A 13,015-nucleotide genomic window follows, 5' to 3' on the forward strand; every position below is an offset into this window, starting at 1 on the left:
TGCATCATGCACGCCACACAGGCTTCACCTATGTAAGAAACTTAAAAATAAGTTACTCCATTTGTTTTTTCCTTAATTTTTTAAAGCAAAAAATTACAACAGGCCCGGCCCAAGAAAAAAAAACCTTCACATGAGGCCCAAGGGTTCATATTGGCCCCTTCTGCAAGTGCAATTAATCCTCCTAAATGACTTCATTACGGGGAGAGAGTGGGACCAAATCTCATGGTTCCCAGTCCCACTTATAAACTGCGTCGTCGACTCCGACCAGCTGGTGCCTGATGAGTTATGCCAATGCCAATGGCCCAATGTCATTTTGCCTGGAGTTGAAGTAGCCCTCAAATTAAAGAATGGAACTTTCACCGTCCTCCTTCATCCTTTCTCGTCCGGAAACCCTACGCTTACTGACGTTACTGATTCATCATAAACAGAAACCCAGGTTAGCCGGAACAGACTCACAACTCTCGTACTCCCTTTCTGGTCTTCGTAATATTAATAGAAATCTGAGAATTTTTTTTGCAACTTTCTTCTTCTTTTTTTTCTAATTTTAAGTGCTATTTCATATTGCATTTGACAGTATGCTTGATTTTGATTAATCGTTTTTGTTAGAAAGAAAATTTAAAAGTAGAAATTGAATTCTAGTAATGCTTCATCAAATCCAAATGTGGTATTGTTAATCCCTCCAGGTCCTATTTAGATCGTGTTGGAACTGAAGTGAGGTTATTGAATCTTCTAAGATATTTGTTTGGAGAAATTTTCGTTTACGGTGAGAAGAAGTGGGAAGCAATGACACTGTTAAAGAGAGTAATACTTAACTATGATTATTTTGTGATTAAATAAAACAGGTTCTGACTCTGACTAGTTTCTTAGTAAGATGAATTTTAACAAAATTATGATTATTTTGTAGTAGAAGTGATTTTGCATTTAACATTTGCCTGACATCGCATGGGCCTGTGGGATTTTTAAAGTGTTGTGCTCAGAAGTAGGAATTTTCGTAATTTATTACGTATTCCTGAAGTATTATGGAAATACTCTCCATTGCTTCATGCAACCTAGGCAAACATATAGACAAATACCCTATTAACCAAACCCAATGGTATGATTATAACATATTTGCTTCATACGATGATTTTAACTTCTGTTTGTGTATCTGATATACGTATTAATGCTTTCTTGTAAATTTGTGGTATGATATAATCTGTGTTGTTGTTGCTTTTTTTTCCAGCCAATATGCAACCCATTGGGGTATTTATTTTTCTGTATTTAAAGGATTCTCATGATTGATGATGTGGGTAGTTTGCTAATAGTGTATGACAACGTATCTATATTAGCAGTCATGATCTTTGCTAGAATTTCTGAAGTTAGTGTTAGTCGAGAATCATGCAAGGAAGCCACCAATTAAAAAGGTTAAGCAAGAGCTTCATTCGTGTCTCATAGTGAACCTCATACTTCTGCGTTATGACACTAGAGATAATATCCGTAGCCTGGAGGCATTCAAAGCGTAGTCTTGACAGTAAAACTGGTAGTTTTTCAGTCTTAGGTCATACCGGAAGTCTGTTAGATCGATGGTAGAAACACAGGAAGAAAATGCATTTCATATACTACATATGAAAGAGCCTTCACTCTTGATAAAACATCACTTTTATTTTGGAACAATAAATTGTTGAAATTGCCTCAGTACAATTTATATTGGTAGCAACCATGTGATGATAATTGGACTTCTTACTTTGTGTAATGCATTCTTCCATAATAAACCACCAAACTCTGGTATTGTTTGATGATACTTCGTAACAAAGGTAATCTTGTAAGATAGTTTCTGATTTCTGCCGGTGAAATTCAAGGTTTGTGGCTCAACTTTAACAATTGCCCCCTTAAATGGGGAAACAGCGACGTGGTAGTTTGAGATGGGAGGGCCAACATTGGTGACTGTTCTGTGGATTGTCAAAGTTGAAGAATTATCTGGGAAGACTACCGAGACAGCTGGGTAGTTCAAGTCTCCTGGACTTGCGAGGGAGTGATGGCAAGATCTATTTGAGTACTTGCCAAAGACGCTAAGCTGTGTGGGAGTTAGCCTTTGTGTGCAAAGGAATTCAAAGTAATCCTGAGGTTCAATGTCATAAATCAAACCCGGATCTAGAGCTTTAAGCGGGTTTATGTGTCCAGCACCATGCTCAAAGGGAGTTGAGGGGGCAGCTGTTGAGGCATCTTTCAGAGGGCCCTTAATGTTATCATGAACATAGGCTGTTGTCATCAGTGCTGACTTAATTGCTGCTGGACTCCATTCTGGATGTTTAGCCTTGAGCAAAGCAGCAATTCCACTCACATGTGGGCATGACATGGAAGTTCCAGACAATATATTGAACTTCACTTTCCGATGATCAGTTGGCAAACTTGACGGACTCAAATCCCCTGTCCAAGCAGCAAGGATGTCCACACCGGGTGCAACAAGATCAGGTTTCAAAATTTCGAGAGTGAGAAAATTGGGTCCTCTAGATGAAAATGCTGCTACAACAGGAGATGGCTTAATTCCCAACTTGGTACCGAGAAATGCTAGAGTGGCAGTTGCATTTCGATTTGTTAAAGCATAGTGTTTGATAGCTTTCCCATGCATTTCACCAACTGCAACTGCTGGAAGAAGGTGACAATCTGCAACTAGCTCCTCTCCATTTGCTGCTGTATTTGTCAGAATCATGCCTATCCCTCCAGAATCTTTCACCACTTGGCCCTTTTGAACTCGAGGGTTGATTCCGCGGTCACATATCACAATCTTTCCACCAACTTTATGTGGATCCAGAGTTCCCTCCAAGCACAGGGAGCTTGGGTCAGGACTGCTTGAATTACTGCCTGTATAAACCAGGGGGTACTGCTTGTTTGTTAACAGATTTCTCTGGCCTTTGTAGAGAGATGTGCCAGTTACAGTGTTGCCAGTTCCCAGCTTAACAATAGCGGGGAATTCTCTATCCATGGTGCTAGCACCAACCGTGGTGATCCATGGAGACACATTTGTAAGAGTGACAGGATCTGGCCCTCCATTTCCAGCTGAACATGAAACGAAAACACCCATCTCCATTGCCCCAAAGGTTGCTATCGATAAACTGTCACGGTAATAAGAAGACACCCCACCACCCAGAGATATAGAGAGAACATTCACTCCATCAGCCACTGCTCTATCCACTGCTGACAAAATGTCTGAGCTGAAGCACCCACCAGCCCAACAAACCTTGTAAGCTGCAATTCTTGCACCAGGTGCCATCCCTCTTGCCGTTCCATATGCATAGCCAAGTAAGTTTGCGCCACGCACTGGAGATCCCGCAACTGTTGCGGCTGTGTGTGTCCCATGGCCATCTTGGTCTCTAGGCGATTTATACTCATTCTGAACATTGATTTTTCCTGTTGCAGCTTCATATCCTCTATAGAAAACTCTTGCTCCAATGATTTTCCTATTACAGTGACGGACATTGAAGGCTCGTCCAGTCTCACAAGTTCCTTTCCATTGAGAAGGCACTGGTGCCATGCCTGTATCATTGAAGCTTGCACTCTCTGGCCAAATTCCTGTGTCCAGTACTCCCACTACCACATCATGATCTGCAGGTTTCTGAGACCATGCATTGGTACTATCTTCTCGCTCTAGCCCAAGAAACTTTGGACTCCTAGTTGTGTGTAGTTGATATATGGTTTCTGGGAATATAGTCATGACACCATCTTGATCCTCTAGCTTCTCAGCTTCTTCTTCACTCAGTTGGGCAGCCATCCCATGAAAAGCAGTCTCATAATTGTAAATAATCCGCTCTTTGTTGCCATCATCTCCTTGCTTTTCTTGTTTAGAAACTACAGATTTCACTTTCGATGAGTACCACTCTAGGTGGCTGGAAAAGGATTGTGGCATTGAGGTCTTATCCATCTGGACAATGTAAGTCTTCTTTGTTGATGGCATTTGTGAACAGAGGACAAGATTGAAGGCTAGATGGATTGTTAGTATAAAGAACAGCCATTTCACTGGGTATTCATCCATTTTATGGGGTAAGTAAGAGAGAGCTTTTGGAAGATAAAGTTGAGAGAATGAGCAAGATAAATAAGAAGAGAATGAGAAGGTTGTGGATGTGGATGTGGATGTGGCATTTGGTGTCTCGGAAATATCAGAGCAGAGGGAGGAGCCTTTACTCTGTCATGTGGCGCAGGTAATAAAGGCGTTTGGTTGCTTCATGAATGCCAGCTGAAGAAAGTTAGGAGAGGTGGCTGGGGATATTAATCTGGTTATGGTTATGGTCCTTCAGGAACGTCATTTTGACTGTCTTGATAATATTGTCAGTCAAAATTGGACCAACATGGAACGGCTCTTGTCTAAATCATCCTCAGTTGAGTCCCAGAAAGACAATCCAAGGCCATTTGCTAATGTTGATGGTAAGTATATCAATTTTACTGAGGTAATTGTGAGACTATGAAATTATGAACAACAGAGAAAAAAAAATGATCTTTTGTAGATTCCATTTAATATTGTTGGTGCCTTGTGCTATGATCACGTGGTCCCGGCATTCATTTTCACAAGTTGCATGTAGATGTAAATCACATTTGTAATTCTACATACAGTAGCATTTCAGATTCAGTGTACAAGACTTCGTTATTACTTGCCGCATTCCCTTCAACGCTCGTATTTTGTTCGTGTGAGACTGCTTTAATTCCAGTCCCCATTTTTTTTTCATGGAGAACAAATTATGGGTCAAGCATCGTCGACTCGCACTCGAGGAATGCAAGTGTGGAGTTGTTGAGATGTACGTACGTATTATGATAACTCTAATTGGACATGTGAGAGTGATATTGGTAATCTCAACAATTGAAGTTCTTTTTCGAGATTTAAAGACTGTCATGTGGGTGAAAGTGATCTCTCACAGAAAGTAGCTAAGTCACTTTCCTTAATAATAATGTGTTTGGATTGAGGGATTTGAAGAAAAGGAAAAAAGGAAAGGAAATCTTCCCCAAAATCTCTTTAAATCTCTCCCTTTAATAAAATCTTTATTTCAATCCTCTTTAAATTTCTCTCCTTAATTTTTTTTAAACTATTTAAACAATATAATTAGAAGAAAATTTCATTTCTCTTTCTTTCTCCTCAAATCTGTTAATCCAAACACATTATTATAAAAGTTAAAGCCTAAAGGCACTGTGAAAAGTGAAAACTGCAATCGGAAATAATTTCATGGAGTGAATGGCATGTGTGCTGGCCGGCATTAAATCTGGTTTTGTCGTTAGTAGGAGTTAAGGGTCTAGGTTGCCTGTTGCCAAGTAAATGTTCTTGCAAGTAAAACATTAGTATATCATTAAGGGAAAAAAAAATGTAAACACCACCGCTATGTAGAAGATGACTCCAATTCTTTCTCAAAAATCATTATAGATTATAAATTTTTTTAGGATTTAGAGTTTAAAATTTAGGATTTAAATTTCTTTTTCAAAATCAACTATATTTTAACATGAATATCAAAATACTTAATAACACATTTTAATTCATAATTTAACATTTTTTTTAGGAGAGAATTAGAGCTCCATCCCACCGCTACTAGAGCCTACTACAGTCTGGTCACTTCTCAATGCAAATGGTGGAGCCTACAGTATTGATTCTGAAAAAAAAGAGGAGAGAAAGGGAAGCAGAGGAGTAATGGGTGTAGCTCCTTCACATTTAGTGTTTCAATCTGTCTAACATTTATGTTGGCATTAAAAGGTACGAGTCCTTGTAGTGGGTTTCGTGCTTCTTAAACAGAGCAACGGCCTCGTGTCAAGTGTTTTGACACTAAGCAAGCGAAGGATCAAACCTGAAACCTGAATCATACACCTTCACATAAGATAACCATTGACGTATTTAACAGAACTAATAACCTTCATAGAATAAATTTCCTCTTGCAAATGCTATCGTACAGAGACTCTAAAATTTTGAAAGCTGGCCAGGAAACAAAATAGAATGTGTATGTGGCCGAATTAAACAAATAAAAGTACCTTCCAACTTCACTCTAGGTACCAACTCCAGAGGTATGCTGCCCTACAGAAAGCCTTCAATACCACGTCCCATTCTTACTTCTCTATAAATTGCGAGTGCTTCTTCCATGACTTTAGCCTGAGCAAGCAATTGAGCTCTCTTCTTTCCAGATGGATGAGTGGAAAAATAATCCCTCAGCGCTGAGTCACCCGAAACTTTTCCCAACTTTTCATAAACTTTGGGGGCCACTCGAGGATCATATCCAGCGGAAGCCATCAATAACAGTCCAACGTAATCGGCTTCAATTTCCATCCTAAAAAAAAAATGAAGGGTCATTCACAGTAGGTTCTTAAGAAATATGTGTGATGGCAAGAACATATCAAGGAGCAATGCCAAGGCTCCCACCTTAAGGCCCGTGACCAAAGAGGTCATGGGTTCATATCATCAAGCCTAATTATGAGAAGAAGGGTATGAAATTAACATTATAATCCACCCACGGAAAATAAGAAAACCAATGGTTTTATAACAGAGTAATTGTACTGAAAACCAAGGCTGTGGCCAACAGGAAAATGAGATGTAGGAATGGATTAGTTAGTATATGCAAGTCCTTCAAGCCTAATTATGAGACGAAGAGTATGGCATTTTGAATCAATCATATGATCTCCCAGAAGGCCAGAACCCACATTGCTTGTCAAAGAAATAGAAAAACAAAATTGCATCCTAGGTCCATGAGAATTGACTCTAACTTATTCCTTACATGGAGCTAAGAAATTAGGACTGCTTTAACCTCTCAACAATTGAAAATCATGATTAGCCACTAGTAGGCACCCATCAAACTGTAAATGTTGGTTCTTAATAAAAGAGGCGTTGCAGCAAATTGACAACTAATATGGGGCAGACCATATTGACAACTTTTATCATGGAATTCATGGAGGAAACAGCAAATAAGAGACATCATCTGCAAACTCAATGATATCTCTCGTCTTATTCCGAGGAAGACCAAATATGACTAAGGTCTAAGGTAATAATAGAGTTGAGGATCTGATAATATCAGAGTAGCAGCAACCTATACATCAACGCATACAACTTATGAGCACAAATTTCTTTGAGCCACCACCTAATAATACCTAATATTCGAAGGTCCATTAGAACACGGAGCCTACTCGTCACAAAGATCCTGCTTGACAAAGCATTCCTTGATCATGACCTTAATCCTAATCATCCGGAATTCTAAAAAGTGAATTTGACAACCAATATTCGCTAGTTGTTACTTCCGCATGACACGACTAGGGTTCAAAGACATGAACGCTTCTCTATACTGTCTATTGTCTTCCAATATGCATGTTCCTAATCAGGCTCATTTCAAATACAAATGTCATGCTTCTGAAAATAAATTTAATGTAAAAAAGACTGCCAAAAATTGATAAGTAAAACCTACTTTCGAGAGAAAGGAAGCCGCAATAGAAGAGTTGACATGATGTTGGCCAGATCAGGCATAACGAACTGATACATTATCAGCTGTATAATGGCAAACCATAAATTCTTCGTGATCATTTCAGCTGAATGTCGAGCCACAGCATGCCCAACCTAATTAACATTTTCAAGAGCTTAATAATCAGTTAAGAACCTTCACCTTCCCTCAAACAGCCTTAGGGAACAAAATAGATAAAGGCAAGGAAAAAAATAGTTCAAAAATTTATACCTCATGCCCAAGTATGGTTGCTATCTCAGCATCAGTCCTGAAATGTTCCAATAACCCAGTAAACACAACAATCTTCCCACCCGGCAAGCAGAAAGCATTAACAACAGGTTCATTAACCACCAAAACCTCCCAGTTCAATCCCTCCAAATGTGATGTAGTAGCCTGTGCTCCTCTTTCCTGACCCTTCTTCCGACTCTGCTGAATCCACTCATCATCAAGAATCTCATCTTCTCTAAACCACTTCTCCTCCTCCTCTTTACCTTCAATCAACGCTATCAAAGTATCTTGGACGCCTTTCTCAGGAACCCCACTGCTCTCAGGGGACGCATATCCCAAATCACTCCACACTTGCTCTTTTTTCAACCCTCTTTGCAGGGCCTCAATGATATCTTTAGCTATCAAACGCACCCTTATGCTTTCAGGGTGAATTGCAGGCAGTATTTTTCCTTTAAATGTTGTCTTCAATTGATCAAATTGAGCCTCCCCAAGCTTCCTCTCCATAGGTATTGACAGAAGCACGAAGTGTTTTCGTTTTGTGTAGGGTACAGTCTCTAAATTTCCAAAATAAACGGTGATAACAACTCCAGAACCCACCAAGACCACAATCAAGACGGTGGTTGGATTCTTGAACCACCGTCTAGGCCCTCGTGGCCTGAAATGGTGAACCTTATATCGATCTACATAATAAAATCTCTTGGCACCACCCAAAAAGGGATTGGATTGACGCGTAATATTTGAAAAAAATGGTCTCCGAGAAACAACCGGATACAAAGAGAAATCAGAAAACTTAGCTGTATTGGTATTTGTATGAGAAATTGATGGTCCATTTGGGAATATCCTTGGGAAGGATTCTCGAATAGGAGTTGCTCTTGAGACAATCTTCGATGTAAAATTGCGAAAAGCATCGATTGCCAGCTTTGTTTTCCTATAAGATCCCATATTCAAGGGTGGAGAGCGGAGGCTACGTAACAAATATGTAGTATTGACAAGAGTGTAACACTACTTCTTTCTTCCATAAGAATTAAGAACCAAGAGGTCGCCGCTGAATGAACTAGAATTTTCCAGATTTCGAGGTTTCCTAATTATCAATTTATATTAATATAAACCACTTTTTTGGTTGAGATTATATTAAATTTGAATTTATTAATGGCACGACAAATACTTTTAGTTTTTTTTTTTTTTCAACCAAATATTTTTATTTTTAATAATAGGAGGCCTAATTTTAACGATTAAAATGAGAAGATTAAAGCACGATTCAATTTCATATTTTCATCGAGTCTGGCATTAAAAGCTCATAGAAAATTGTTCGGTGAATGGATCGTTTTCTATAAGAATTGAATTGTTTCAACCAATATATTCTGCCTTTCTGCTACTGCCGCTTCCACGTTCCAACAAGAGGGTTTTGATAACAGCAGCAGGAATTGTACATTTTCTGTTTCTTTCTGCTACCGCTTCCAAGACAGGTTTGATAACATCAGCAGGCCAAGGAGCAGATGCATTATAACTTGTATCTCCACATGTACTAACCTTCAAGCTCCAGCTCAATCTGATTCTACTTTACATACATAAGAGAAAGACTACCACTGTTCTCCTCATCTTCCTGAAAAAGGAGCAGCAGCACCAGCACCAGCATCTCTTTCCTTTCCATTCAGCATTGAATCACCAAAACCATCACAGTATCTTCTTCATTTTCCGTTCTAAACAAAGACGAGGAAAGAACCAGAGGACAGTCAATATTTACCTTCTGAATCTCCACTTCATCAATTTACCTGAATGATGCCTCTTAATATGAGTTCAAATGTACATTACATGCCCGAATATCAGAATCTAAAAAGGTTAGAACCTATGAATAGCAAAATAAGCATTTACTCAACAGTAAGTTCAAGTAAATATATTTTTGTTCCTTCGACAATAATGTAAGAATACAAGACTAACCAACGTTAAGTAGGAACATAAAGGCAACTGATAGTTACAAGAGAGCACTAAGGCAGAAACCCACAATCAAAGACACAAACCAACCCCAACTAGCTAATTTGTGCGAGGGAGAATCATTGTGGCACAAATCAAATCCGTACCAAACATCATCAGGGATAAAGGTATTGTAGTTGAACATAGCATCCCCTGAATAATAACCAGATATCTTCACACTACTTGGTTTCCAACCATCCGGTCCACTTCTATAGAGGTATGCAAAGCAAATCTGATATGCACACGGACCGTAAATCTGAAATGTATCTGTGGAGCATTGTTCAAATGTTCTTGTATATGGATCATCCAATCTCGGTGCATAAATCTGATGAACAGCCAGTAGGGTATCAAAAAAATTCATTATAGACATCAACACTTCAAAACAAAGCTCCTTATTGGCTCAAGTTAAAACACAACTCAAGTTTTCCCGAACCTGATCTAAGATGCATATTTGATGCTTTTTTAATGGTAAATAAAACTCACAACATCCACAAAACCTAACCAAGCTTGTTTGGACTTGCAACTTGATTTAGTTGAGTCGAATCGAATATAAGACTTTCAAAGATTTTCTTCCCTAGCTGACCTCCACGAATACCCAATAATGCATGATATAGGACAGAGTAAACTTCATGGAAAATAAATAAAAAATATTAAGCTTCCATTTCTAAACAAAGTTCCGTGTAATCTCCGATTTTAGATTTATAGACAGCGGGCACAAACATACATTAGTTATCTCATTCCATGAAGGTCTATGTTCCTGGTTGCTAATCAAAATTTCATCTTCATGCTGCCTATACTAAATTAGAACTAAAGCCACAAGAATTTGAGGCTATAGAACCAGAAACTGATATTTCTAGGACTTACTCGGAAGGAAAAGTAGTGCTAATGGCCTATACATTCCTAAAGTATATTAAACTTGACAACATTTAACTTGTCCTTTAAATTAGTTTCTGGGTATGATACAAATCTGAATCAGGAGGGCTGCTTTTCGCTCCTCTATTATATGCACCTAAACCTAATTATCTCTGATGAGAATACAATATACAAATACAAGTCAGTCATGTTACATGAAATTGCATCGCAATTATGATTCTGAAAGAATGCTAAATCATGAGCAGGTAGGAAAAGATTGAAATCCAACTTAGAACTAACCTCGATGATACACAATAGAAAACCACAGAAACCCATTTGTCAGAAAATTTTTTTTAAAAAAAAGAAAGGAAAAAAAAAACCTACTGTCTCTTAACTTCGAATGAAATAAAATTAAGGGCAAATTAACCTGATTGCCATAAGAATCCCCAAATGAAATACTGATCTGATCTCGCGTGTACTTGCTGGAGGAACAGCTCGTTGTTATGGTAATCGTGTAAGAACAACTCCCAACTTTCTTTTCCCCACAAACAAAAGAAAACAATATTAATTTATAAAGAAAAAAAAAGAAACAAACAGAAAATAGTTTGTGATGGTAATTGTTGCAGACCTGGATGTATGAGAGATTAAGCGATCCAAGAGCTTCAGGTAGTAGAGTGACCTGTTTGGATTCTGAGAAACCATACAGCAAGGAAAAGCAAAATACAAGAGAGAGTGCTTTGACCATTTTGTTTCCGCTGTACCAAAGGAGGGAATTCCAAGCCAGTAAGAAATCTAGATAAACAATTTATATACGTCGGTACAAAATGTTGGAAAATGAGGGTCAACTATAGTTTGACCATTATTAATTGAAAGCTCAATAATAATTATTGAATGAAAATTACGGGCAATTGATCCTTGTTATAAGGACAATAAATTGGAGCAATTAGTGTGACCAAATCATTTATTGGTTGAATATAAAAAGACTCCAAAGTGACCATGATGAGCATGGTGGACATAGTGCAATAAGTGTGTGTATGAGAATCCCACATTGGAAAAATATCATGTGGATGTGTTGTTTATAAGCCCAAGTGTTGTAGTAAGACTTTGGGCCCGAGGGCACCCAAGCTTTTGTAGGAGTGAGAGGCTCCACATTATGAACTTGGACTCAAACACAAGCGCGCGCCCGCCCGCCGAGCCGAGCCGGTCGGTCGGGCGTGGCGAGGCGAGCGTGCGTGCGTATCAGGCCCTTCGCAGACTTAGCCCAATAATTTCTTACATTTTTGCACTTTGTTATAAGCCCATAAGAGAGGCCCAAATGCATTGAATATGGACTTTTTGTTGCTAAGCCTCCTATATAAGGAGAGCCTTGGCAGCAGCTTCATTAGAGAGAAAATCTTCTTCTTCTTCTGTCATTCTGCTGCTCTTCTAAGTCTCGCTTTCCTTGTCTTCAATCTGTTTGAGAGTGCAATTCTAAATTGGTTCGTCTAAGTCCATTAGTATTGAAGTGCTGCTTACTAGTGGTTTGCGGAGCGTTGTATCTTGGGAAGAGTCTGTCCGGAGAGCTTGGCACCAGTGGCTGGACATTTCTCTTTAAGGAGATTCGTGAAAGGCGTACCTCGCTCCCACTATTCCTATCAACTGTTTACGGTTTTTGGTATTTTAATTTAAACATCAATTATTGAGTTCATATATGCTGATGTTACTGTTTTATTTCTGTAGCTTGTTCACTGTTCATGCAATATAAATATTAATTGGTTTATTGCATGTTATATACCAACATTCTTAAAGAGAAATTGTTGTTCTGTTGAAACTATCATTGTATTCATTTGATAAAAATTTCATTCTTGTGTTTAATTAGTGATCTGTACGTGCATATTGTTCCCTGCATATTGAGTGAACTGCTACAAATCTTGTTGACCTGTACGTGCATATTGACTGCATGCTCATTACTTGAACGTGCATATCTGCCTGTTATATCAATTGCTAACTGCTATATCATTTATCTGTATAAATCACTATTGTTCTTTCGGTGCATTAATTGGAACAAAGCATGATGTATGCTTAAATGCTTTTGATTCACTGTCTATTGTTTATTTAGTTGTTTTGGCACAAATTTGGTCCAATAAAGGTACTTGCATGTGAATTGAGTAAGCCAATTAAAAATCAATTGATAATTAAAATTTTGCCGTGTATGTCTTGTGCATGAAAATATATGTGATACACAATTGAAACTAATTTTTGTTTTGCTTTAATAATTACGTGAGATATTGAATAGTTATTTGTTTATATATTCAAATATTTTGGTAATCTTTTTTGGTGATTAACAATAAAGTAGCAATGTCTAGAAAGTTCTGTCTAGGAAAGGGGTTATTTAATTGAGCGCCGTATTATACGGAAGGCCCCCTCTTACCTGGGAACGATCTGGTTGCTACAATTGTTAGTTCCTAACAAAGAAAGCCGACAAAAGTTGTGTATTTTTAAAACAAAAATTCTGTGCTTAATTGACCTGAATATTGTTGAGATTTATATCATTA

At 38.3% G+C, this 13,015-nt stretch overlaps 3 protein-coding genes across 3 annotated transcripts; all 3 read right to left on the reverse strand.

Annotated features, from left to right (window-relative positions):
• Window positions 1–1,575: 1,575 nt before the first annotated feature.
• LOC120004277 (subtilisin-like protease SBT1.3) lies at window positions 1,576–4,652 on the reverse strand. The gene has a single exon (XM_038853580.1). It carries the CDS (start codon window positions 4,007–4,009, stop codon window positions 1,682–1,684), a length of 2,328 nt encoding a protein of 775 aa, XP_038709508.1. The 5' UTR covers window positions 4,010–4,652; the 3' UTR covers window positions 1,576–1,681.
• A 1,142-nt stretch (window positions 4,653–5,794) lies between these two features.
• On the reverse strand, window positions 5,795–8,729 carry LOC120003234. The gene is made up of 3 exons (XM_038852123.1): window positions 7,662–8,729; window positions 7,398–7,546; window positions 5,795–6,272 (listed from the first exon to the last, which is right to left on the reverse strand). Exons 1-3 carry the CDS (start codon window positions 8,598–8,600, stop codon window positions 6,023–6,025), a joined length of 1,338 nt encoding a protein of 445 aa, XP_038708051.1. The 5' UTR covers window positions 8,601–8,729; the 3' UTR covers window positions 5,795–6,022.
• A 780-nt stretch (window positions 8,730–9,509) lies between these two features.
• Window positions 9,510–11,269, reverse strand: LOC120003437 (embryo-specific protein ATS3B-like). The gene is made up of 3 exons (XM_038852429.1): window positions 11,110–11,269; window positions 10,909–11,016; window positions 9,510–9,954 (listed from the first exon to the last, which is right to left on the reverse strand). The coding sequence occupies exons 1-3, from the start codon at window positions 11,224–11,226 to the stop codon at window positions 9,631–9,633; spliced, it is 549 nt and encodes a 182-aa protein (XP_038708357.1). The 5' UTR covers window positions 11,227–11,269; the 3' UTR covers window positions 9,510–9,630.
• Between the last annotated feature and the right edge of the window lie 1,746 nt (window positions 11,270–13,015).

This window comes from Tripterygium wilfordii, chromosome 8, assembly GCF_013401445.1.
Source record: "Tripterygium wilfordii isolate XIE 37 chromosome 8, ASM1340144v1, whole genome shotgun sequence".
NCBI classification, from domain to species: domain Eukaryota; kingdom Viridiplantae; phylum Streptophyta; class Magnoliopsida; order Celastrales; family Celastraceae; genus Tripterygium; species Tripterygium wilfordii.

Coding starts and splice junctions, on each gene's coding strand:
- LOC120004277 (XM_038853580.1), bottom strand. CDS start 4,009: ATGGATGAATACCCAGTGAAATGGCTGTTCTTTATACTAACAATCCAT.
- LOC120003234 (XM_038852123.1), bottom strand. CDS start 8,600: ATGGGATCTTATAGGAAAACAAAGCTGGCAATCGATGCTTTTCGCAAT. Junction 7,547..7,661: donor CAACCATACTTGGGCATGAG/GTATAAATTTTT, acceptor AATGTTAATTAG/GTTGGGCATGCTGTGGCTCG. Junction 6,273..7,397: donor CGGCTTCCTTTCTCTCGAAA/GTAGGTTTTACT, acceptor TTTTTTTTTTAG/GATGGAAATTGAAGCCGATT.
- LOC120003437 (XM_038852429.1), bottom strand. CDS start 11,226: ATGGTCAAAGCACTCTCTCTTGTATTTTGCTTTTCCTTGCTGTATGGT. Junction 11,017..11,109: donor TTAATCTCTCATACATCCAG/GTCTGCAACAAT, acceptor TGTGGGGAAAAG/AAAGTTGGGAGTTGTTCTTA. Junction 9,955..10,908: donor GGGATTCTTATGGCAATCAG/GTTAATTTGCCC, acceptor GCTGTTCATCAG/ATTTATGCACCGAGATTGGA.